We start from the raw sequence: 27,734 nt of genomic DNA on the forward strand, positions 1-27,734 counted from the left end.
AAAAATATATATATATATATATATATATATATAAAAAAATATATATATATATATATATATATATATATATATATATATATATATATATATATATATATATAAATATATATATATATATATATATATATATATATATATATATATATATATATATATATATATTATCCCTGGGGATAGGGAATTAAGAATACTTCCCACGTATTCCCTGCGTGTCGTAGAAGGCGACTCTAAAAGGGGAGGCGAGCGGGGGGTGGAGATCCTCCCTCTCGGTTTTTTTTTATTTTCCAACAGAAGGAACAGAGAATTGGGCCAGGTGAGGGTATTCCCTCAAAGGCCCAAGTCCTCTGTTCTTAACGCTACACGCTAATGCCGGAATGGCTGTTTGAATAATTATGTAATAATAGTATAATATATATATTATATATGAATATATATAATACATTATATATATTTATATATATAATATATATTTATATTTATTTATATTTTTTTGGGTTTCCCGCGTTTGCGATGTAGCGCAAGGAAACAGACGAAGAAATGGCCCAACCCACCCCCATACATAATGTATATCAAACGTCCACACAGCGCAAATATACATACCTACACAGCTTTCCCATAGTACCCCAGAACGCTTTCACATGCCCCTGATCAATCCACTGACAGCACGTCAACCCTCGGTATAGCCACAATCGATCCAAATCACTGTCTATTCCCTTGCTCCTCCTTTCACCCTCCTGCATGTTCAGGCCCCGATCAAACAAAATCTTTTTCACTCCATCTTTCCACCTCCAATTTGGTCTCCCATTTCTCCTCGATCCCTCCACCTCCGACACATATATCCTCTTGGTCAATGTTTCCTCACTCATTCTTCCCATGTGCCCAAACCATTTCAAAACACCCTCTTCTGCTCTCTCAACCATGCTCTTTTTATTTCCACACATCTCTCTTACCCTTACGTTACTTACTCGATCAAACCACCTCACACCACACATTGTCCTCAAACATCTCATTTCCAGCACATCCATCCTCCTGCGCACAACTCTATCCATAGCCCACGCCTCGCAACCATACAACATTGTTGGAACCACTATTCCTTCAAACATACCCATTTTTGCTTTCCGAGATAATGTTCTCGACTTCCACACATTCTTCAAGGCTCCCAGAATTTTCACCCCATCCCCCACTCTATGATCCACTTCCGCTTACATGGTTCCATCCGCTGCCAGATCCACTCCCAGATATTTAAAACACTTTACTTCCTCCAGTTTTTCTCCATTCCAACTTACCTCCCAATTGACTTGACTCTCAACCCTACTGTACCTAATAACCTTGCTCTTATTCACATTTACTCTTAAATTTCTTCTTTCACACACTTAACTAAACTCAGTCACCAGCTTCTGCAGTTTCTCACATGAATCAGCCACCAGCGCTGTATCATCAGTGAACAACAACTGACTCACTTCCCAAGCTCTCTCATCCCCAATAGACTTCATACTTGCCCCTCTTTCCAAAACTCTTGCATTCACCTCCCTAACAACCCCATCCATAAACAAATTAAACAACCATGGAGACATCACACACCCCTGCCGCAAACCTACATTCACTGAGAACCAATCACTTTCCTCTCTTCCTACACGTACAAATGCCTTACATCCTCGATAAAAACTTTTCACTACTTCTAACAACTTGCCTCCCACACCATATATATATATATATATATATATATATATATATATATATATATATATATATATATATATATATATTTTTTTTTTTATATACTTTGTCGCTGTCTCCCGCGTTTGCGAGGTAGCGCAAGGAAACAGACGAAAGAAATGGCCCAACCCACCCCCATACACATGTATATACATACGTCCACACACGCAAATATACATACCTACACAGCTTTCCATGGTTTACCCCAGACGCTTCACATGCCCTGATTCAATCCACTGACAGCACGTCAACCCCGGTATACCACATCGATCCAATTCACTCTATTCCTTGCCCTCCTTTCACCCTCCTGCATGTTCAGGCCCCGATCACACAAAATCTTTTTCACTCCATCTTTCCACCTCCAATTTGGTCTCCCACTTCTCCTCGTTCCCTCCACCTCTGACACATATATCATCTTGGTCAATCTTTTCTCTCTCATTCTCTCCATGTGCCCAAACCATTTCAAAACACCCTCTTCTGTTCTCTCAACCATGCTCTTTTTATTTCCACACATCTCTCTTACCCTTACATTACTTACTCGATCAAACCACCTCACACCACACATTGTCCTCAAACATCTCATTTCCAGCACATCCACCCTCCTGCGCACAATTCTATCCATAGCCCATGCCTCGCAACCATACAACATTGTTGGAACCACTATTCCTTCAAACATACCCATTTTTGCTTTCCGAGATAATGTTCTCGACTTCCATACATTCTTCAATGCTCCCAGGATTTTCGCCCCCTCCCCCACCCTATGATTCACTTCCGCTTCCATGGTTCCATCCGCTGCCCGATCGACTTCCAGATATCTAAAACACTTTACATCCTCCAGTTTTTCTCCATTCAAACTTACCTCCCAATTGACTTGACCCTCAGCCCTACTGTACCTAATAACCTTGCTCTTATTCACATTTACTCTTAACTTTCTTCTTTCACACACTTTACCAAACTCAGTCACCAGCTTCTGCAGTTTCTCACATGAATCAGCCACCAGCGCTGTATCATCAGCGAACAACAACTGACTCACTTCTCAAGCTCTCTCATCCACAACAGACTTCATACTTGCCCCTCTTTCCAAAACCTCCCTAACAACCCCATCCATAAACAAATTAAACAACCATGGAGACATCACACACCCCTGCCGCAAACCTACATTCACTGGGAACCAATCACTTTCCTCTCTTCCTACACGTACACATGCCTTACATCCTCGATAAAAACTTTTCACTGCCTCTAACAACTTGCTTCCCACACCATATATTCTTAATACCTTCCACAGAGCATCTCTATCAACTCTATCATATGCCTTCTCCAGATCCATAAATGCTACATACAAATCCATTTGCTTTTCTAAGTATTTCTCACATACATTCTTCAAAGTAAACACCTGATCCACACATCCTCTACCATATATATATATATATATATATATATATATATATATATATATATATATATATATATATATATATATATGTATAGTGAGATTAAGAATTAATTGGGAAATAAAAGATTTTTTGAGTAGATAATGGTGTATTGGAGTACAGTATCACAGGCAGGACAGACGGGGGTGGGAGGGGAGGGGGTAGAGAGATGTGAGGAGAGTGATGTAATTTTTTTTTCACCATCATAGTTTGGGGACACCAGTTACATGTAGTCACATCTCTTTAGGACAGGTGCTGTTCCAGCCACACTCCAATCAGTTTGCTCCTATAAATATGTACAAGGGAGCTGTTTCACATGTTCGTCTAATATACACATTCGTAAAATGACCTGTAAGAGTTAAATTGTGTTGCATAATTAGGCATATTATGTAGAAGAATTTGGACGAATGTCAGAGTGTGTGTGTGTGAGTGTGCACAGTATGTAGCGAAAGCTTAGAGGTTTGTCTTGGTTTTAGGGGTGATGGTGTGTGTTGTAATGAATGTGTGTTACACCTGAAATATGTTGACACTATTAGTATAAAAAATTTGTGATGACATGTCATGACCGTATATTTGATAGAATAATAATAATCAAATTGTAAATGAAATGATAAGCTGTTGATAACAGGATTGCTATTACACTGAGATAATGAGTTGCTTGGTGATGAAAGTATAATGATTACATATGGTGTGTTCAGAAGGTTGCGTTATGTTAACCTTATAGTTTTGCAGCTTTATGAATTAGGATGGCAAGTGACTCAAGTACAGTATTTTGTTGATTACAATGGAAACTGTCCAAGTCCAGTATGTTTTGAGTTAACCATGTAAGGTTGGTTAATAGGTTCTGAATGTCTACTGACTGATAACAGGCTGCCTCCTAAATACTTGCAAGTCTCCTTACATACTGTCACTCACCAGTGATTGCGATAATTAAGTAACTTCAATAATTGTGTGAAAAAGATATGTTTTAGGTGTTGTTTATCATGTTAACTGATTTGAATTGGAAGGCGTTCGTGATGAGATATACAGGGTGCGTCTATAAGACATTGCCAGAAACTACGAAGTAGAACAACATTTTACATAGAAAAATAAGAATGAATTTTTTGATGAGTTGATATACAAATTTTATTACAATACCACTTCAGACATTAACAAAGAAGGCACCCAGCCACCGACCGGCGAAGGTTTAATTAAAAGAGCGTGTTATAACCTCCGTTCATGTTACAGCCAAGTATATTGGTGGGTGGGTAGGTAGGACCAGGAATTTATCATACAAGTAGTGTAAATATTTACCTTTTGGCGTATTATTTGGATTTACACATTGCATAAATGTTTGGATGATATTGTAAGAGAACCATGGAAGGGCACTGAGCAGCGTAAAGAAAATGAAATTTTTGGTAGAGAAAACGGGACAGACAGTGTAAGATGACTGTAAGTTTCTTATGGAGACGTTATTTAGTGAAAAGAAGTGTGAAAGTGATGTTTGCAGCGTGTAAGTGTAGAGACGCACGCACTTGGTGCATAAGCGTAAATATACACATAAAATGATGTTTTAAGTATGAAACCTAGTCAGTGACGTTGCAAACATTACTTGTATATGTACATTTTTTAACTTATATAAAAATTATTATATACAATGACGTACAGGAAAAGTAGAGAAGACATGAATCATGGATAGTTAGTTACGAGATATTTGCCGTCAACCAGTGTGGAATTTGTAGAGATAAGTGTTTGTGTATATACATGTGTATGTGGGTGGGTTGGGCCATTCTTTCGTTTGTTTCCTTGTGCTACCTTGCTAACGTGGGAGACAGCGACTAAGTATAATTAAAAAAAATAATTGATACTACGAATACTGTGTTGTTATGAGTGTGTTCAGTTTAAGATAGGTAAATTGAACATTAAAAAGAGGAAAGTGTATAAATAATAACTTATTTTTAGTCTAAAATTAAGTGAGTGCTTTCAAAGTTTAATGTAAGCAAATGAATGTAAGGGTAAGAAATGTAAAACATGGTAATTGAAATACTCTAGGTAAAATGTTGTGATTGTTATGACATAAGTTTTACTTGAAAGTGTGTTTGAGTAATTATCAGAGACTGTTATTACTAAATGCAAAAGTTAGTTGTACAAATAATCTATTTAAGAAAAAATGAAAAAATGTGTTAACTTATTTTTTTAAGATTAAGCTATGAATAAGAAGAAAGCTGTTTTGCACTGATTTTTGATAAAAGTTTGGGGGTAAGTATTTGAAAAAGAGCAGGGAATAATCATGAGGGAGAAACATTAAATTGAAGATTGTAGGCTGTTGCCAAGGGACGGGTTGTTAATCAAAAGTAGACGAGGAAGTAGTTGTAGATGGATAAACGAGTTCGATTATATGTTCAAGTGAATAATATTGTTCTAAATAATTGCGATAAGTAACTGAAAATTGATATATGTTATGTGATGGGTTATATATATATATATATATATATATATATATATATATATATATATATATATATATGTTTTGGTGAAATAAAAGAACGGAATCTATAACATATGAAAAAGGGTCTTTGCTGAGAAAGAGTTAGTTGCAATGATTAATGTAGAGATTATGTTTGTTTGTGGTAGTCATTTTTGTGGTGACGACAGCACTTTGGATTTAAGGAGAGAGTGAATGTTGTATAAAAGAAGAGATGGTACGTTAGATTAGTTGTGAGAAGTAGTTGTTCATACATGTCCGTACCTTGTGTATGTGTATGGCTGCTGGGTGAGTTTTAAGATAATGGATCGTGTTTGATGTTGCTCTCCATAAACTGTGAGGGCTTTTGTTTGTGTGTGTTTTTGGTATCAGTATTTTTAGTTATAAAGACTGTCTTTTTTGGCCTTGTAGCAGTGGTGTCAGTGATGCCTTCACTGAGAGTGTCAGTTGTCGTAGGTGGTGGCATTGATGTTCTTTCAGTTTGTTGCAATTTTTCTTGAGAGGAAAATTTTGCAAGTCTTGTGCGGACAATTTTGAGATGTCTTAGGATGTAGTCTTCGTGCGGTGCCATGACATGGGCTCTGCCAAGGCAAGACTCTGCCGCCTGCAGCTCGCCTCGTTCCACGTAGACAACACATAAGTTGTGAAGGCCTTGGACGTTGGCTGGGTCCACTGCTAGGATGCGTTCATAGCACTGAAAGATAAAAGAGACATGGATGCCATTGTCTTGCACAAGATAAGAATAAGAGCAGATTGTGTATTGCAAAGAAATGAAATTGATAGTCTCACCTTTTCTGCTGCATCTAGGTCCTTGATGTTGTTTATGTATATGTCACCAAGGAGTATGAGGCCTTTGACATGGTCTGGATGGTGTTTTACTAGTTGGTTGAGGAATGGTGCTGCTTCCAAGGGTCTAAGATCGTCTGTGAGTAGGAGGGCCAAGTTGAAGAGTGCGGATCGGAAGTCCTCCTTTAGTTCAATGGCCTGTAAGGAAAGTTATTTTTGATTATAGTATACATTGAAACTGAATGTAGATGTTTGATATATAATTATGAAAGTATTTTCAAAATTTGAATATTATTTAAAAGGAATTAGAGTAAGAGGAGGACTGTACTGTTACTAATATTATTCACGTAAGCTGAGAAATTAATATAAGAAGGATTCAGAGGGAAAGGCAAATAAATGAATGTTATTTAAATGAAGGGTCTTGAGAGACAGAAATGTATTAGTTGATGAAATCAAGGGGGTAGTTAACGTGGTTAATTTGAATATAAAATTTTTGGTTAGTTTGGCAGATAAATTGTTCATTACATGCTGTTTCTTGAATTTTTTTTACGGTTTTGGTGCAGGTAAAGAGTGCATGTTCAATAAAAATGATAAAAAAAGAGGATTTAATGAAATATTGAGGAGCTAGGGAGGAGAAATGTGACACCCACAATTATTGGTAATCTATTGTTACAAGCTTGTAACTTGCTTACCAAAAAATTCAGTTACTCTTGAGATAATGTTACAAAATATTCCTCCTTACCAGATGTTTGTTTATACATTGATCTATTAATGATTCAACTGCCTTTCTGAACCAAGCTGGATTGGTAGCATTTTGTGATAACCACACTTCAGACAAATAAGTCATTATATATACTCTTAAGGTTATTTAATGTATGTATGACTCATGGTGAGGTGCCTGAGGATTGGCGGAATGCGTGCATAGTGCCATTGTACAAAGGCAAAGGGGATAAGAGTGAGTGCTCAAATTACAGAGGTATAAGTTTGTTGAGTATTCCTGGTAAATTATATGGGAGGGTATTGATTGAGAGGGTGAAGGCATGTACAGAGCATCAGATTGGGGAAGAGCAGTGTGGTTTCAGAAGTGGTAGAGGATGTGTGGATCAGGTGTTTGCTTTGAAGAATGTATGTGAGAAATACTTAGAAAAGCAAATGGATTTGTATGTAGCATTTATGGATCTGGAGAAGGCATATGATAGAGTTGATAGAGATGCTCTGTGGAAGGTATTAAGAATATATGGTGTGGGAGGAAAGTTGTTAGAAGCAGTGAAAAGTTTTTATCGAGGATGTAAGGCATGTGTGCGTGTAGGAAGAGAGGAAAGTGATTGGTTCTCAGTGAATGTAGGTTTGCGGCAGGGGTGTGTGATGTCTCCATGGTTGTTTAATTTGTTTATGGATGGGGTTGTTAGGGAGGTAAATGCAAGAGTTTTGGAAAGAGGGGCAAGTATGAAGTCTGTTGGGGATGAGAGAGCTTGGGAAGTGAGTCAGTTGTTGTTCGCTGACGACACAGCGCTGGTGGCTGATTCGTGTGTGAAACTGCAGAAGCTGGTGACTGAGTTTGGTAAAGTGTGTGGAAGAAGAAAGTTAAGAGTAAATGTGAATAAGAGCAAGGTTATTAGGTACAGTAGGGTTGAGGGTCAAGTCAATTGGGAGGTGAGTTTGAATGGAGAAAAACTGGAGGAAGTGGAGTGTTTTAGATATCTGGGAGTGGATCTGGCAGCGGATGGAACCATGGAAGCGGAAGTGGATCATAGGGTGGGGGAGGGGGCGAAAATTCTGGGGGCCTTGAAGAATGTGTGGAAGTCGAGAACATTATCTCGGAAAGCAAAAATGGGTATGTTTGAGGGAATAGTGGTTCCAACAATGTTGTATGGTTGCGAGGCGTGGGCTATGGATAGAGTTGTGTGCAGGAGGATGGATGTGCTGGAAATGAGATGTTTGAGGACAATGTGTGGTGTGAGGTGGTTTGATCGAGTGAGTAACGTAAGGGTAAGAGAGATGTGTGGAAATAAAAAGAGCGTGGTTGAGAGAGCAGAAGAGGGTGTTTTGAAGTGGTTTGGGCACATGGAGAGAATGAGTGAGGAAAGATTGACCAAGAGGATATATGTGTCGGAGGTGGAGGGAACAAGGAGAAGAGGGAGACCAAATTGGAGGTGGAAAGATGAAGTGAAAAAGATTTTGTGTGATCGGGGCCTGAACATGCAGGAGGGTGAAAGGAGGGCAAGGAACAGAGTGAATTGGAGCGATGTGGTATACCGGGGCTGACGTGCTGTCAGTGGATTGAATCAAGGCATGTGAAGCGTCTGGGGTAAACCATGGAAAGCTGTGTAGGTATGTATATTTGCGTGTGTGGACGTATGTATATACATGTGTATGGGGGGGGTTGGGCCATTTCTTTCGTCTGTTTCCTTGCGCTACCTCGCAAACGCGGGAGACAGCGACAAAGTATATAAAAAAAAAAAAAAATATACTCTTAATACAAGCTATGCTACCCATAGTAATGTGTAAAAACAGAGTATGTCTAATTGCAACAAACACTATTTTTTGGCACTGAATTGAGTTATTTAACATATCAGACAAAGAATGGCCCATCCACTCATATACACATTTTTTATTTATTTATTTTTATTTATCATACTTTGTCGCTGTCTCCCGCGTTAGCGAGGTAGCGCAAGGAAACAGACGAAAGAATGGCCCAACCTACCCACCCACACATATATACATACACGTCCACACACGCACATATACATACCTATACATTACAATGTATACATATATATACATACACAGACATATGCATATATACACATGTACATAATTCATACTTGCTGCCTTTAATCATTCCTGTTACCACCCCACCACACATGGAATGACAACCCCCTCCCCCGCATGCACGCAAGGTAGCGCTAGGAAAAGACAACAAAGGCCACATTCGTTCACACTCTCAGTCTCTAGCTGTCATGTATAATGCACCAAAACCACAGCTCCCTTTCCACATCCAGGCCCCACAAAACTTTCCATGGTTTACCCCAGATGCTTCACATGCCCTGGTTCAATCCATTGACAGCACGTCGACCCCGGTATATCATATTGTTCCAATTCACTCTATTCCTTGCATGCCTTTCATCCTCCTGCATGTACAGGCCCTGATTGCTCAAAATCTTTTTCACTCCATCTTTCCACCTCCAATTTGGTCTCCCAATTCTCCTCGTTCCCTCCACCTCTGACACATATATCCAGTTTGTCAGTCTTTCCTCACTCATTCTCTCCATGTGACCAAACTATTTCAAAACATCCTCTTCTGCTCTCTCAACCATACTATTTTTATTACCACACATCTCTCTTACCCTTTCATTACTTACTCGATCAAACCACCTCACACCACATATTGTCCTCAAACATCTTATTCCATTTCCAACACATCCACCCTCTTCTACACAACTCTATCTATAGCCCACGCCTCGCAACCATATAACATTGTTGGAACCACTATTCCTTCAAACATACTAATTTTTGCTTTCCGAGATAATGTTCTCGCTTTCCACACATTTTTCAACGCTCCCAGAACTTTCGCCCCCTCCCCACCCTGTCACTCACTTCCGCTTCCATGGTTCTATCTGCTGCCAAATCCGCTCCCAGATATCTAAAACACTTCACTTCCTCCAGTTTTTCTCCATTCAGACTTACCTCCCAGGTGACTTGTCTCTCAACCCTACTGTACCTAATAACCTTGCTCTTATTCACATTTACTCTCAGCTTTCTTCTTTCACACACTTTACCAAACTCAGTCACCAGCTTCTGCAGTTTTTCCTCCGAATCAGCCACCAGTGCTGTATCATCAGCGAACAACAACTGACTCACTTCCCAAGCCCTCTCATCCACAACAGACTGCATACTTGCCCCTCTCTCCAAAACTCTTGCATTCACTTCCCTAACAACCCCATCCATAAACAAATTAAACAACCATGGAGACATCATGCAACCATGCCGCAAACTGACATTCACTGAGAACCAAACACTTGCCTCTCTTCCTACTCGTACACATGCCTTACATCCTTGATAGAAACTTTTCACTGCTTCTAACAACTTGCCTCCCACACCATATACTCTTAATACCTTCCACAGAGCATCTCTATCAAGTCAAGCATATGCCTTCTCCAGATCCATAAATGCTACATACAAATCCATTTGCTTTTCTAAGTATTTCTCACATACATTCTTCAAAGCAAACACCTGATCCACACGTCCTCTACCACTTCTGAAACCACACTGCTCTTCCCCAATCTGATGCTCTGTACATGCTTTCACCCTCTCAGTCAATACCCTCCCATATAATTTCCCAGGAATATTCAACAAACTTATACCTCTGTAATTTGAGCACTCACCTTTATCCCCTTTGCCTTTGTACAATGGCACTATGCATGCATTCCGCCAATCCTCAGGCACCTCACCATGAGTCATACATACATTAAATATCCTAACCAACTAGTCAACAACACAGTCACCCCCTTTTTTAATAAATTCCACTGCAATACCATCCAAACCCGCTGCCTTGCTAGATTTCATCTTCAGCAAAGCTTTTACTACCACTTCTCAGTTTACCAAATCATTCTCCCTAACCCTCTCACTTTGCACACCACCTCGACCAAACACCCTATATCTGCCACTCTATCATGTAACACAATCAACAAACCTTCAAAATACTCACTCCATCTCCTTACATCACCACTACTTGTTATCACCTCCATATTTGCCCCCTTCACCGATGTTCCCTTTGTTCTCTTATCTTACGCACTTTATTTACCTCCTTCCAAAACATCATTTTATTCTCCCTAAAATGTAACGATACTCTCTCACCCCAACTCTCATTTGACCTCTGGTTATTTTTACAAACTTCAAGTAGGTTTTTATAATAAGAACTGTCTTGTGTTAAATTTTCATTAAACTTATTCACCGAAATACCAAATTCACCTAAATCATTGTAAACATCATCAACAAGCATATGACCATCATCACTGTCAATACATTCGTCATGATTCCAGTGTGAGCATTAAAGTCACCACATGAAATATGTAAAGATTCATTGTGTGTGTGGAGCAAGGTTTAGGGAGAGAAAAGTGTCCGTTCATTATGTTATTGTTTGACTTTTATGGTTTTATTATTTTAATAATGAAGTCGTGTAAACAGACGAAACAGACGAAAGAAATGGCCCAACCCACCCCCATACACATGTATACACATACGTCCACACACGCAAATATACATACCTACACAGCTTTCCATGGTTTACCCCAGTCGCTTCACATGCCTTGATTCAATCCACTGACAGCACGTCAACCCCGTATACCACATCGCTCCAATTCACTCTATTCCTTGCCCTCCTTTCACCCTCCTGCATGTTCAGGCCCCGATCACACAAAATCTTTTTCACTCCATCTTTCCACCTTGTGTACTTATATAAAATATATAATGATTGTTTGTGTGTTGGGGGAGCTAGAGAAGAGGAAGATAGGTTGTAAATTGATGATTTAGAATATGTATGTGTCATTTCTAAGGAAATGACATGGGAGGAGGGTGTTCATAAGAAAGTTGAGAATAGTTTATGACAGTGTTTGGAGGTATGTAAGTGTTTGTTTTTATATAAGGGGTTTTATCAGTTTATATTACACTATGGACATTTGGGTTTGACCGTTAATTTTTGACTTGTAATCGTTGGGAGTCATCATGGTTTCCATGTTAATTGAGATATAAAATTTGTATTTCTTTTTTTATCATACTTTGTCGCTGTCTCTCGCATTAGCGAGGTAACACAAGGAAACAGACAAAAGAATGGCCCAACCCACCCAAATATATGTATATACATGCACGTCTACACACGCATATACATACCTATGCATTTCAATGTATACATATATATACATACACAGACATATACATATATACACATGTACATAATTCATACTTGCTGCCTTTATTCATTCCCATCGCCACCCCGCCACACATGAAATGACAACCCCCTCTCCCTGCATGCGTGCAAAATAGCACTAGGAAAAGACAACAAAGGCCACATTCGTTCACACTCAGTCTCTAGCTGTCATGTATAATGCACCGAAACTTTCCACATCCAAGCCTCATAAGACTTTCCATGGTTTACCCCAGACACTTCACATGCCCTAGTTCAATCCATTGACAGCATGTTGACTCCGGTATACCACATCGTTCCAATTCACTCTATTCCTTGCATGCCTTTCACCCTCCTGCATGTTCACACACCGATTGCTCAAAATCTTTTGCACTCAATCTTTCAACCTAGAATTTGGTCTCCCACTTCTCCTTGTTCCCTCCACCTCTGACACTTATATCCTCTTTGTCAATCTTTCCTTACTCATTCTCTCCATGTGACCAAACCATTTCAAATCACCCTCTTCTGCTCTCTCAACCGCACTCTTTTTATTACCACACATATCTCTTACCCTTTCATTACTTACTCGATCAAACCACCTCACACCACATACTGTCCTCAAACATCTCATTTCCAACACACCAACGCTCTTCCACACAACTCCTATCTATAGCCCATGCCTCGCAACCATATAACATTGTTGGAACCACTTTTCCTTCAAACATATCCATTTTTGCTTTCCAAGATAATGTTCTCACCATCCACACATCTTTCAGTGCTCCCAGAATCTTTGCCCCCTCCCCACCCTGTGACTCACTTCTGCTTCCATGGTTCCATCCACTGCCAAATCCCACTCCCAGATATCTGAAACACTTCACTTCCTCAAGTTTTTCTCCACTCAAAACTACCTCCCAATTGACTTGTCCCTCAACCCTACTGTACCTAATAACCTTGCTCTTATTCATTTACTCTCAGCTTTCTTCTTTCACACTCTTTACCAAACTCAGTCACCAGCTTCTACAGTTTCTCACCCAAATCAACCACCAGCGCTGTATCATCAGTGAACAAATGACTCACTTCCCAAGCTCTCTCATCCACAACAGACTGCATACTTGCCCCTCTCTCCAAAACTCTTGCATTCACCTCCCTAACAACCCCATCCATAAACAAATTAAACAACTATGGAGACATCAAGCACCCCTGCCGCAAACCGACATTCACTTAGAACCAATCGCTTTCCTCTCTTCCTACTCGTACATATGTCTTACATCCTCGATAAAAACTTTTTCACTGCGTCTAACAACTTGCCTCCCACACCATATATTCTTAATACCTTCTACAGAGCATCTCTATCAACTCTATCATATGCCTTCTCCAGATCCATAAATAATACATAAAAATCCTTTTGATTTTCTAAGTATTTCTCACATACATTCTTCTGAGCAAACGCCTGATCCACACATCCTCCACCACTCCTGAAACCACACTACTCTTCCCTAATCTTATGCTCTTTACATGCCTTCACCCTCTCAATCAATACCCTCCCATATAATTTCCCAGGAATACTCAACAAACTTACCTCTGTAATTTGAGAACTCCCCTCTGCCTTCGTGCAATGGCACTATGCATGCATTCCGCCAGTCCTCAGGCACCTCACCATGAGTCATACATACATTAAATATCCTTACCAACCAGTCAACACCACAGTCACCCCCTTTTTGAATAAATTTCACTGTAATACCATCCCAACCCACTGCCTTGCCAGCTTTCATCTTCAGCAAAGCTTTTACTACCTCTTCTCTGTTTACCAAATCATTATCCCAAACCCTCTCACTTCGCACATCACCTCGACCAAAACACCCTATATCTGCCACTCTTATCATCTAACACATTCAACAAACCTTCAAAATACTCGCTCCATCTCCTTGTCATATCACCACTACTTGTTACCACCTCCCCATTAGCCCCCTTCACTGATGTTCCCATTTGTTCTCTTGTCTTACGCACTTTATTTACCTCCTTCCAAAACATCTTTTTATTCTCCCTAAAATTTAATGATACTCTCTCACCCCAACTCTCACTTGCCGTTTTTTTCACCTCTTACCCCTTCCTCTTGACCTCCTGCCTCTTTCTTTTATACATTTCCCAGTCATTTGCACTGTTTCCCTGCAAAATTTGTCCAAATGCCTCTTTCATCTCTTTCACTGATAATCTTACTTCTTCATCCCACCACTCACTACCCTTTCTAATCTGCCCACCTCCCATGCTTCTCATGCCACAAGCATCTTTTGTGCAAGCCATCACTGCTTCCCTAAATACATCCCATTCCTTTCCCACTCCCCTTCCGACTTTTGCTCTCACCTTTTACCATTCTGCACTCATTCTCTCCTGGTACTTTCTCACGCAACTCTTCTTCCCAAGCTCACTTACTTTCACCACTCTCTTCACCCCAACATTCTCTCTTCTTTTCTGAAAACCTCTACAAATCTTCACCGCCTCCAGAAGATAATGATAAGACATCCCTCCAGTTGCACCTCTCAGCACATTAACATCCAAAAGTCTCTCTTTCGAACACCTATCAATTAACATGTAATCCAATAAAGCTCTCTGGCCATCTCTCCTACTTACATATGTATACTTTTAAACTAGGTATTTCCAATCACCAGTCCTTTTTCAGCACATAAATCTGCAAGCTCTTCACCATTTCCATTTACAACACTGAACACCCCACGTACACCAATTATTTCCTCAACTGCCACATTACTCACCTTTGCTTTCAAATCACCCATTACTATAACCCAGTCTCGTGCATCGAAACTACTAACACACTCACTCAGCTGCTCCCAAAACACTTGCCTCTCATGATCTTTCTTCTCATGCCCAGGTGCATATGCACCAATAATCACCCACTTCCACGGTTCCATCCACTCCCAGATATCTAAAACACTTCATTTCCCTCAGTTTTTCTCTATTCAAACTTACCTGCCAATTAACTTTCCCCTCAACCCTACTGAACTGAATAACCTTGTTCTTATTCACATTTACTCTCAACTTTCTTCTTTCTCACACTTTACCAAACTCAGTCACCAACCTCTGCAGTTTCTCACTCGAATCAGCCACCAGCACTTTATCATCAGTGAACGGCAGCTGACTCACTTTCCAAGCCCTCTTATCCACAAGAGACAGCATACTTGCCCCTATCTCCAAAACTCTTGCATTCACTTCCCTAACCACCCATCTATAAACAAATTAAACAACCATGGAGACACCGCACACCCTGCCGCAAACTGACATTCACTTGGAAATAATCACTTTCTTCTCTTCCTACTCGAACACATGCCTTACATCCTTGGTAAAAACTTTTCACTGCTTCTAGCAACTTACCTCCCACACCATATATTCTTAAAACCTTTCACAAAGCATCTCTATCAACCCTATCATGTGCCTTCTCCAGATCCATAAATGCTACATACAAATCCATCTGTTTTTCTAAGTATTTCTCTCATACATTCTCCAAGGCAAGCACCTGATGCACAGATCCTCCACCACTTCTGAAACTACACTGCTCTTCCCCAATCTGATGCTCTGTACATGCCTTCACCCTCTCAATCAATACCCTCCCTTATAATTTCCCAGGAATACTCAACAAACTTGTGCCTCTGTAATTTGAACACTCGCCTCTATCCCTTTTGCCTTTGTACAGTGGCATTCCACCAAACCTCAAGCACTTCACCATGATCCATACATACATTGAATATCCTTACCAACCTATCAACAACACAGTCACCCCTTTTTTTTTTAATAAATTCCACTGCAATACCATCCAAACCTTTCGCCTTGCCAGCTTTCATCTTTCGCAAAGCTTTCACTACCTCCTCTCTGTTTACCAAATCATTCTCCATGACCCTCTCACTCCCCACACCACCCCAACTAAAACTCCCTATATCTGCCATTCTATCATCAAACACATTCAACAAACCTTCGGAATTTTCACTCAATCTTCTCACTTTATCACTACTTGTTATTTGCACCCCATTTGCCCCCTTAACCGATGTTCCCATTTCTTCTCATGCCTTACGCATGTTATTTACCTCCTTCCAAAATATCTTTTTATTCTCCCTAAAATTAAATGATATTCTCACCCCAACTCTCATTTGCCCTCTTTTTCACCTCTTGCACCTTTCTCTTGACCTCCTCCCGCTTTCTTTTATACATCTCCCAGCCATTTGCACAACTTCCCTGCAAAAATCATCCAAATGCCTCTCTTTTCTTTTTCACTAACAACCTTACTTCTTCATCCCACCACTCACTACCCTTTCTAATCTTCCCACTTCCCATCTTTCTCATGCCACATGCATGAAATTAAAATCAAATAAATGAAGTGTATGACATTTGCATCATAAGTAAGTACATAGGATCATTAATGATTAATCAGTTACTGAAATTGTTAATACTCTTAACAATATGTACAGTAATATTTAACATGTGATTGCTTTTAATGCATTAAGGTGAGGAAGAGGTGGGGAAAGAACACATAGGCGGGTGGCAGCATTATGAAACGGAAAGTGTAGTGGTGGTAGCATTGGGTAACAGATAGTGTGATGGTTATGTATTTAAATCAGAGCTTAATATGTAGAATTAATGAGGCTCCACAGGCACTTGCATGGTTTGTCTTGACTGTTTTCACATCCCCCTGTTTAGTGTATTGATAGGAGGATGAGCAATGTACATCATATAATTGTAAATTAATTTCAGTGGATTTTATGGTTGTTAATATTTAGGGGTGTTGATTACAGAAAATATTAAGAACAATTGTTTACAATATTTTTTCATGATATCTTAAAAATAATTTGAACACTCACCTTTATTCCCCTTTGCCTTTGTACAGTGGCACTATGCATGCATTCTGCCAATCCTCAGGCACTTCACTATGAACCATACATACATTTGAATATCCTTACCAACCAGTCAGCAACATAGGCACCCCCTTTTTTAATAAATTCCACTGCAATACCATCCAAACCTGCCGCCTTGCTGGCATTCAACCTCTGCAACGCTTTCACTACCTCTTTTCTGTTTACCAAGTCATTCTCCCTGACCCTCTCACTTCGCACACCATCCCAACCAAAACACCCTGTATCAGCCACTTTATCATCAAACACATTCAACAAACCTTCAAAATACTCACTTCACCACTACTTGTTATTACCTTCCCATTTGCCCCCTTCACCGATGTTCCCATTTGTTCTTTTGTCTTACGCACTTTATTTACCTCCTTCCAAAACATCTTTTAATTCTCCCTAAATATTAATGATACTCTCTCACCCCAACTCTCATTTGCCCTCTTTCCACCTCTTGCACCTTTCTCTTGACCTCCTGCCTCGTTCTTTTATACATCTCCCAGTCATTTGCACTACTTCCCTGCAAAAATTGTCCAAATGCCTTTCTCTTCTACTTATTAACAATCTTACTTCTTCATCCCAACACTCACTACCCTTTCTAATCTTCCCATCTCCCACCCTTCTCATGCCACAAGCATCTTTTGTGCAAGCCATTACTGCTTCCTGAAAAACATCCCACTCCTCCCCCACTCCCCTTACATCATTTGCTCTCACCTTTTGCCATTCTGCATTCAACCTCTGCTGGTGCTTCCTCATACAAGTCTCCCTTCCAAGCTCAATTACTCTCACTACTATAGTCAACTCAAAATTCTCTCTTTTCTGAAAACCTCTACAAATCTTCACCTCCGCAAGATAATGATCAGACATTCTCCAGTTGCCCCTCTCAGCACATTAACATCCAAGTCTCTCTTTCATGTGCCTATCATTTAACACGTAATCTAATAATGCTCTCTGGCCATCTCTCCTTCTTACATATGTATACTTATGTACATCTTTCTTTTTAAACCAGGTATTCCCAATCACCAGTCCATTTTCAGCACACAAATCTACAAGCTCTTCACCATTTCCATGTACAACGCTAAACACCGCATGTACACCAATTATACCCTCAACTGCCACATAATCACCTTTGCATTCAAATCACCCATCACTATAACCCGGTCTCTTGCATCAAAGCTGCTAACTTACTCACTCAGCTGCTCCCAAAACACTTGCCCCTCACGATCTTTCTTCTCATGACCAGGTGCATAGGCACCAATAATCACCCATCTCTCTCCATCCACTTTCAGTTTTACCTATATCAATCTAGAGTTTACTTTCTTACACTCTATCACATACTCCCACACCTCCTGTTTCAGGAATAGGGCTACTCCTTCCTTTGCTCTTGTCCTCTCACCAATCCCTGACTTTACTCCCAAGACATTCCTAAACCACTCTTCCCCTTCGTTTCACTCGAAGCCAAAACATCCAGGATCCTTCCCTCAAACATACTACCTATCTCCTTTTTTCTCATCTTGTTTACATCCACACACTTTCAGACACCCCAATCTGAGCCTTTGAGGAGGGTGAGCACTCCCCGCATGACTCCTTCTTCTGTTTCCCCTTTTAGAAAGCTAACTTCAAGGAGGGGAGGGTTTCTAGCCCCCCTGCTTCCACCCTCTTTAGTCGCCCAAGGATGAGGTATAGGTTTACAGAGGTATACTTTTTTGAGTATTTCTGGGAAATTATATGGGAGAATATTGATTGACAGGGTAAAGGCGCACAGAGCATCAGATTGGGGAAGAGCAGTGTGGTTTCAGAAGTGGGAGAGGATGTGTGGATCAGGTGTTTGCTTGAAGAATGTATGTGAGAAATACTTAGAAAACAGATGCATTGGTATGTAGCATTTATGGATCTGCAGAAAGCAATGTGTGGATCAGGTGTTTGCTTGAAGAATGTATGTGAGAAATACTTAGAAAACAGATGCATTGGTATGTAGCATTTATGGATCTGCAGAAAGCATATGATAGGCTTGATAGAGATGCTTTGTGGAAGGCATTAAGAGTATAGGGTGTGGAAGGTAAGTTGCAAGGAGCAGCGAAAAGTTTTTACCAAGGATGTAAGGCATGTGTACGAGTAGGAAAAGAGGAAAGCGATTGGTTCCCAATGAATGTCGGTTTGCGGCAGGGGTGTGTGATGTTTCCATGGTTGTTTGTTTATGGATGGGGCAGTTAGAAAGGTGAATGCAAGAGTTTTGGAGAGAGGGGCAAGTATGCAGTCTGTTGTGAATGAGAGGGCTTGGGAAGTGAGTCAGTTGTTGTTTGCTGATGATACAGCGCTGGTGACTGATTCGGGTGAGAAACTGCAGAAGTTGGTGACTGAGTTTGGTAAAGTGTGTGAAAAAAGAAAGCTGAGAGTAAATGTGGATAAGTGCAAGGTCATTAGGTGCTACAGATGGGTTGTGCGGAGGATGGTGGATGTGTTGGAAATGAAATATTTGAGGACAATATGTGGTGTGAGGTGGTTTGATAGAGTAAGTAATGAAAGGGTAAGAGAGATGTGGGTAATAAAATGAGTGTGGTTGAGAGGGCAGAAGAGAGTGTATTGGAATGGTTTGGTCACATGGAGAGAATGATTGAGGAAAGATTAACAGAGGATATATGTGTCAGAGGTGGAGGGAACGAGGAGAAGTGAAAGAACAAATTGGAGGTGGAAGGACGTAGTAAAAAAGATTTTGAGTAATCGGGGCCTGAATATACAGGAGGGTGAAAGGCGTGCAAAGAATAGAGTGAATTAGAACAATGTGGTATACTGGGGTCGACGTGCTGTCACTGGATTGAACCAGGGCATTTGAAGCATCTGGAGTAAACCATGGAAAGTTTGTGGGGCCTGGATGTGGAAAGGGAGCTGTGGTTTTGATGCATTACACATGACAGCTGGAGACTGAGTGTGAACGAATGGGGCCTTTGTTGTCTTTTCCTAGCTAGCGCTATCTCGCGCATGCGTGTAGGGGGAGGGGGTTACCATTTCATGTGTGGTGACAGGAATGGATGAAGGCAGCAAGTATGAATATGTACATGTGTATATATGTATACGTCTGTGTATGTATATGTATGCATATGTTGAAATGTGCAGGTATGTATATGTGCGTGTGTGGGCATTTCTGTATATACATGTGTATGAGAGTGGGTTCAGCCGTACTTTCACCTGTTTCCTTGCACTACCTTGCTAATGCGGGAGAGAGTGACAAAGTATAAGAAATGAATGAAAAAAATATACATATATCCCTGAGATAGGGGAAAAATAATGCCTCCTACATATTCACCATGTGTTGTACAAAGTGATTAATGGGGGCTGGAGCAAGGGACTAGAAACCATGCTTTTCTTGAAATTCAATTCTTAAAATAGGAAACAGAAGAACAAGCTGAGCGGGGAGTGCTAATCCTTTTCAAAGGCTCTGACTTGGGTGTCTGATTGTGTGTGGGTGTTACCAATATCAGAAGAGAGATAAGTTATATGTTTGAGGAAGAAACCTGGATGTTCTGGCTCTGACAGAGATGAAGCTTAAGGGTAAAGGGGAAGAAATGTTAGGAATAACCTTGCAAATAAATTCAAGAGTTGGTGAAAGGACAAGAGATCGGAAGGAGTAACACTACTCCTGAAGCAGGAGTTATGGAAGTGGATTGATGTGGGTAATACAAAGTTGATAGTGAGAGGTGATTGATTAATGGGAACAAAGAGAACTGGGAGACCAAAATAAACATGGAAGGATGGTGTGAAAAGGATTTTGAATTATCAGGGCCTGAACATGTAGAAGGGTGAAAGGCATGCATGGAATAGAGTGAACTAAAACAGCGTAGTATACTGTGGTCGATATTCCGTTGAACTGAACCAATGCATGTGAAACGTCTCTTCTCCCTGACATTGACTCCTCTTTTTTGGAAAACCCCTACAAATCTTCACCGCCTCCACAAGATTGGGATCAGAAATCCCACCAGCTACCCCTTTCAACACATTTACATCTAAAAGTCTCTCTTTTACATGCCTATCAATTAATTCATAATCTAAAAATGCCCATAGACCATAAATCCTACTCACATATGCATACTTGTGAATATCTCTCTTTTCAAGCCAGTTATTCAAAATCACGTCTTTTTTCAGCATACAACACCACAAGCTCTCCATCATTTTTGCATTCATAACACTGAGTACCCCATGTGCACCAATTATACCCTCAACTGCCAAATTACTTACCTTTGCATTTAAATCACTCATCAGTAATACCCAGTCTCATGCACCGAAACTGCTGACCCACTCACTCAGCTACTCCCAAAACACTTGGCTCTTATGATCTTTCTTCTCACAGCCAGGTGCATAAGCACCATTAATAAATCATCTCTCACTGTCCACTTTGTATTACCCACATCAATCCACTTCCACAACTGCTTCAGGAGTAGTGTTACTCCTTCCTATTTCTTGTCTATTCACCAACACTTGACTTTATTACCAAGATAATTCCTAACATTTCTTCCCCTTTACCCTTAAGCTTCGTCTCTGTCAGAGCCAGAACATCCAAGTTTCTTTCCTCAAACATATAACTTATCTCTCTTCTCATATTGGTAACATCCACACACAGTCAGAGCCTATGAAAAGGATTAGCACTCCCCGCTCAGCTTGTTCTGTTTCCTCTTAAAAATTGAATTTCAAGAAAAGCATGGATTCTAGTCCCTTGCTCCAGCCCCCATTAGTCACCTTCTACAACACATGGTGGATATGTAGGAAGAATTATTTTTCCCCTAGCTCAGGGATATATATATATAGGGGAGAAAGAATACTTCCTACGCATTCCTCACGTGTCGTAGGAGGTGACTAAAGGGGACAGGAGCGGGGGGCCAGAAACTCTCCCCTCCTTGTATTTTGACTTTCTAAAGGGGGATGCAGAAGGAGTCACGTGGGGAGTGCTCATCCTCCTCGAAGGCTCAGATTGGGGTGTCTAAATGTGTGTGGCTGTAACCAAGATAAGAAAAAAGGAGAGATTGGTAGTATGTTTGAGGAAAGGACCCTGGATGTTTTGGCTCTCAGTGAAACGAAGCTCAAGGGTAAAGGGGAAGAGTGGTTTGGGAATGTCTTGGAAGTAAAGTCAGGGGTTAGTGAGAGGACAAGAGCAAGGGAAGGAGTAGCACTACTCCTGAAACAGGAGTTGTGGGAGTATGTGATGGAGTGTAAGAAAGTAAATTCTAGATTGATATGGGTAAAACTGAAAGTTGATGGAGAGAGATGGGTGATTATTGGTCATATGCACCTGGGCATGAGAAGAAAGATCATGAGAGGCAAGTGTTTTGGGAGCAGCTGAATGAGTGTGTTAGTGGTTTTGATGCACAATATCGGGTTACGGTGATGGGTGATTTGAATGCAAGGGTGAGTAATGTGGCAGTTGAGGGAATAACTGGTATACATGGGGTGTTCAGTGTTGTAAATGGAAATGGTGAAGAGCTTGTAGATTTATGTGCAGAAAAAGGACTGGTGATTGGGAATACCTGGTTTAACAAGCGAGATATACATAAGTATACGTATGTAAGTAGGAGAGATGGCCAGAGAGCGTTATTGGATTATGTGTTAATTGATAGGCACGTGAAAGACTTTTGGATGTTAATGTGCTGAGAGGTGCAACTGGAGGGATGTCTGATCATGGAGGCGAAGGTGAAGATTTGTAGGGGTTTTCAGAAAAGAAGAGAGAATGTTAGGGTAAAGAGAGTGGTGAGAGTAAGTGAGCTTTGGAAGGAGACTTGTGTGAGGAAGTACCAGGAGAGACTGAGTACAGAATGGAAAAAGGTGAGAACAAAGGAGGTAAGGTGAGTGGGGGAGGAATGGGATGTATTTAGGGAAGCAGTGATGGCTGGCGCAAAAGATGCTTGTGGCATGAGAAGCGTGGGAGGTGGGTTGATTAGAAAGGGTAGTGAGTGGTGGGATGAATAAGTAAGATTATTAGTGAAAGAGAAGAGAGAGGCATTTGGACGATTTTTGCAGGGAAAAAATGCAAATGAGTGGGAGATGTATAAAAGAAAGAGGCAGGAGGTCAAGAGAAAGGTGCAAGAGGTGAAAAAGAGGGCAAATGAGAGTTGAGGTGAAAGAGTATCATTAAACTTTAGGGAGAATAAAAAGATGTTTTGGAAGGAGGTAAACAAAGCGCGTAAGACATGGGAGCAAATGGGAACTTCAGTGAAGGGGGCTAATGGGGAGGTGATAACAAGTAGTGGTGATGTGAGAAGGAGATGGAGTGAGCATTTTGAAGGTTTGTTGAATGTGTTTGATGATAGAGTGGCAGATATAGGGTGTTTTGGTCGAGGTGGAGTGCAAAGTGAGAGGGTTAGGGAAAATGATTTGGTAAACAGAGAAGAGGTAGTAAAAGCTTTGCGGAAGATGAAAGCCAGCAAGGCAGCAGGTTTGGATGGTATTGCAGTGGAATTTATTAAAAAAGGGGGTAACTGTATTTTTGACTGGTTGGTAAGGTTATTTAATGTATGTATGATTCATGGTGAGGTGCCTGAGGATTGGCGGAATGCTTGCATAGTGCCATTGTACAAAGGCAAAGGGGATAAGAGTGAGTGCTCAAATTACAGAGGTATAAGTTTGTTGAGTATCCCTGGGAAAATATATGGGAGGGTATTGATTGAGAGGGTGAAGGCATGTACAGAGCATCAGATTGGGGAAGAGCAGTGTGGTTTCAGAAGTGGTAGAGGATGTGTGGATCAGGTGTTTGCTTTGAAGAATGTATGTGAGAAATACTTAGAAAAGCAAATAGATTTGTATGTAGCATTTATGGATCTGGAGAAGGCATATGATAGAGTTGATAGAGATGCTCTGTGGAAGGTATTAAGAATATATGGTGTGGGAGGCAAGTTGTTAGAAGCAGTGAAAAGTTTTTATCGAGGATGTAAGGCATGTGTACGTGTAGGAAGAGAGGAAAGTGATTGGTTCTCAGTGAATGTAGGTTTGCGGCAGGGGTGTGTGATGTCTCCATGGTTGTTTAATTTGTTTATGGATGGGGTTGTTAGGGAGGTAAATGCAAGACTTTTGGAAAGAGGGGCAAGTATGAAGTCTGTTGGGGATGAGAGAGCTTGGGAAGTGAGTCAGTTGTTGTTCGCTGATGATACAGCGCTGGTGGCGGATTCATGTGAGAAACTGCAGAAGCTGGTGACGGAGTTTGGTAAAGTGTGTGGAAGAAGAAAGTTAAGAGTAAATGTCAATAAGAGCAAGGTTATTAGGTACAGTAGGGTTGAGGGTCAAGTCAATTGGGAGGTGAGTTTGAATGGTGAGAGGCTGGAGGAAGTGAAGTGTTTTAGATATCTGGGAGTGGATCTGTCAGCGGATGGAACCATGGAAGCGGAAGTGGATCATAGGGTGGGGGAGGGGGCGAAAATTTTGGGAGCCTTGAAAAATGTGTGGAAGTCGAGAACATTATCCCGGAAAGCAAAAATGGGTATGTTTGAAGGAATAGTAGTTCCAACAATGTTGTATGGTTGCGAGGCGTGGGCTATGGATAGAGTTGTGCGTAGGAGGATGGATGTGCTGGAAATGAGATGTTTGAGGACAATGTGTGGTGTGAGGTGGTTTGATCGAGTAAGTAACGTAAGGGTAAGAGAGATGTGTGGAAATAAAAAGAGCGTGGTTGAGAGAGCAGAAGAGGGTGTTTTGAAATGGTTTGGGCACATGGAGAGAATGAGTGAGGAAAGATTGACCAAGAGGATATATGTGTCGGAGGTGGAGGGAACGAGGAGAAGAGGGAGACCAAATTGGAGGTGGAAAGATGGAGTGAAAAGGATTTTGTGTGATCGGGGCCTGAACATGCAGGAGGGTGAAAGGAGGGCAAGGAATAGAGTGAATTGGAGCGATGTGGTATACAGGGGTTGACGTGCTGTCAGTGGATTGAATCAAGGCATGTGAAGCGTCTGGGGTAAACCATGGAAAGCTGTGTAGGTATGTATATTTGCGTGTGTGGACGTGTGTATGTACATGTGTATGGGGGGGGTTGGGCCATTTCTTTCGTCTGTTTCCTTGCGCTACCTCGCAAATGCGGGAGACAGCGACAAAGTATAAAAAAAAAAAAAAAAAAAAAAAAAATGATAGAGTTGATGGAGATGCTCTGTGGAAGGTATTAAAAATATATGGTGAGGGAGGCAAGTTGTTAGAAGCAGTGAAAAGTTTTTATCGAGGATGTAAGGCATGTGTACTTGTAGGAAGAGAGGAAAGTGATTGGTTCTCAGTGAATGTAGGGTTGCGGCAGGGGTGTGTGATGTCTCCATGGTTGTTTAATTTGTTTAAGGATGGGGTAGTTAGGGAGGTGAATGCAAGAGTTTTGGAAAGAGGGGCAAGTATGCAGTCTGTTGTGGATGAGAGAGCTTGGGAAGTGAGTCAGTTGTTGTTCACTGATGATACAGCGCTGGTGGCTGATTCATGTGAGAAACTGCAGAAACTGGTGACTGAGTTTGGTAAAGTGTGTGAAAGAAGAAAGTTAAGAGTAAATGTGAATAAGAGCAAGGTTATTAGGTACAGTAGGGTTGAGGGTCAAGTCAATTGGGACGTAAGTTTGAATGGAGAAAAACTGGAGGAAGTAAAGTCTTTTAGATATCTGGGAGTGGATCTGGCAGCAGATGGAACCATGGAAGCGGAAGTGAATCATAGAGTGGGGGAGGGGGCGAAAATTCTGGGGGCCTTGAAGAATGTTTGGAAGTTGAGAACATTATCTCGGAAAGCAAAAATGGGTATGTTTGAAGGAATAGTGGTTCCAACAATGTTGTATGGTTGCGAGGCATGGGCTATGGATAGGGTTGTGCACAGGAGGGTGGATGTGCTGGAAATGAGATGTTTGAGGACAATATGTGGTGTGAGGTGGTTTGATCAAGTAAGTAATGTAAGGGTAAGAGAGATGTGTGGAAATAGAAAGAGTGTGGCTGAGAGAGCAGAAGAGGGTGTTTTGAAATGGTTTGGTCACATGGAGGGAATGAGTGAGGAAAGATTGACCAAGAGGATATACGTGTCAGAGGTGGAGGGAACGAGGAGAAGTGGGAGACCAAATTGGAAGTGGAAAGATGGAGTGGAAAAGATTTTGAGTGATCGGGGCCTGAACATGCAGGAGGGTGAAAGGCGTGCAAGGAATAGAGTGAATTGGATTGATGTGGTATACCGGGGTTGATGTGCTGTCAATGGATTGAACCAGGGCATGTGAAGCGTCTGGGGTAAACCATGGAAAGTTTTGTGGGGCCTGGATGTGGAAAGGGAGCTGTGGTTTTGGTGCATTATTACATGACAGCTAGAGACTGAGTGTGAACGAATGTGGCCTTTGTTGTCTTTTCCTAGTGCTACCTCGCACACATGAGGGGGGGACGGGGTTGTTATTCCATGTGTGGCGAGGTGGCAATGGGAATAAATAAAGGCAGACAGTATGAATTATGTACATGTGTATATATGTATGTGTCTGTGTGTGTATATATATGTATACATTGAGATGTATAGGTATGTATATTTGTGTGTGTGGACGTGTATGTATATATATGTGTATGTGGGTGGGTTGGGCCATTCTTTCATCTGTTTCCTTGCGCTACCTCGCTAACGCGGGAGACAGCAACAAAGCAAAATAAATATAATAAATAAATAAATATATATATATATATATATATATATATATATATATATATATATATATATATATATATATATATATATATGTCTGTGTATGTGTATATGTTGATATGTATAAGTGTATGTATGGGTATTTATGTACATAAGTGGATGGGCCAGTTTTTACTTTTCCAAAAGAAGGAACAGAGAAGAGGTCCAAGTGAGTATTTTCCCTCTGAGGCTCAGTCCTTTGTTCTTACTGCTACCTCGCTTATGTGGGAAGTGGCGAATATGTATGAAAAAAATATATATTGTTTTTTATACTTGATTGCCATTTCCTGGGTCAGCGAGGCATCACTAGGAACACAGACGAAGACCGACCCATCCACTTATATACACATAAACGTTCATACAAGTTCATATACATGCACATACATATACAGATTAATACACATATATACATACACAGACATATACATTTATATATATGTACATGTTCATACTTACCTGCCTTCAATCCATTCCTGGCACCATCCCACAAGAAACATCATTGCTACCCCCCACTCCAGCTAGGCAGTGCCAGGAAAACAGACAAAAAAAGGTCACACTCATTCACACTGAATCTATAGCTGTTATATGTAATGCACTGAAACCACAGCTCCCTATCCACATTCAGATCTCACAGACCTTTCCTCAGTTTACCCCAGACATTGCACATGCCCTGGTTCAGTCTATTGACAGCACATTGACCCTGGTACACCACATTGTTCCATTTCAGTCTCTTCTTTGCATGCCTCTCACCCTCCTGTGTGTTAAGGCCCTGTTCACTCAGTCTTTTTCACTCCATCCTTCCACCTCCAGTTTGGTCTCCCGATTCTGCTTGTTCCCTTCACCTCTGACACATATATCCTCTTTGTCCACCTTTCCTCACTCATTCT

At 40.8% G+C, this 27,734-nt stretch overlaps 1 protein-coding gene and 1 long non-coding RNA gene across 2 annotated transcripts in view; one reads left to right on the plus strand and one right to left on the minus strand.

Annotated features, from left to right (window-relative positions):
* The window catches only part of LOC139761612 (uncharacterized), a 72,459-nt gene that overhangs the window by 12,347 nt on the left and 32,378 nt on the right, over positions 1-27,734 (plus strand). The gene's annotated exons all lie outside the window — the stretch shown is intronic.
* Positions 4,246-27,734, minus strand: part of LOC139761610 (protein O-mannosyl-transferase Tmtc3-like) — a 1,067,352-nt gene continuing 1,043,863 nt past the window's right edge. The window contains exons 16-17 of the mRNA XM_071685868.1: positions 6,400-6,594; positions 4,246-6,304 (exon numbers count right to left, since the gene is read on the minus strand). Coding sequence (XP_071541969.1) covers positions 5,906-6,304; positions 6,400-6,594 — 594 coding nt within the window. The 3' untranslated portion in view covers positions 4,246-5,905. The remainder of the gene's footprint in view (positions 6,305-6,399; positions 6,595-27,734) is intronic.

The sequence above is a fragment of the Panulirus ornatus genome, chromosome 41, assembly GCF_036320965.1.
Source record: "Panulirus ornatus isolate Po-2019 chromosome 41, ASM3632096v1, whole genome shotgun sequence".
In the NCBI taxonomy this organism is placed as follows: Eukaryota; Metazoa; Arthropoda; class Malacostraca; order Decapoda; family Palinuridae; genus Panulirus; species Panulirus ornatus.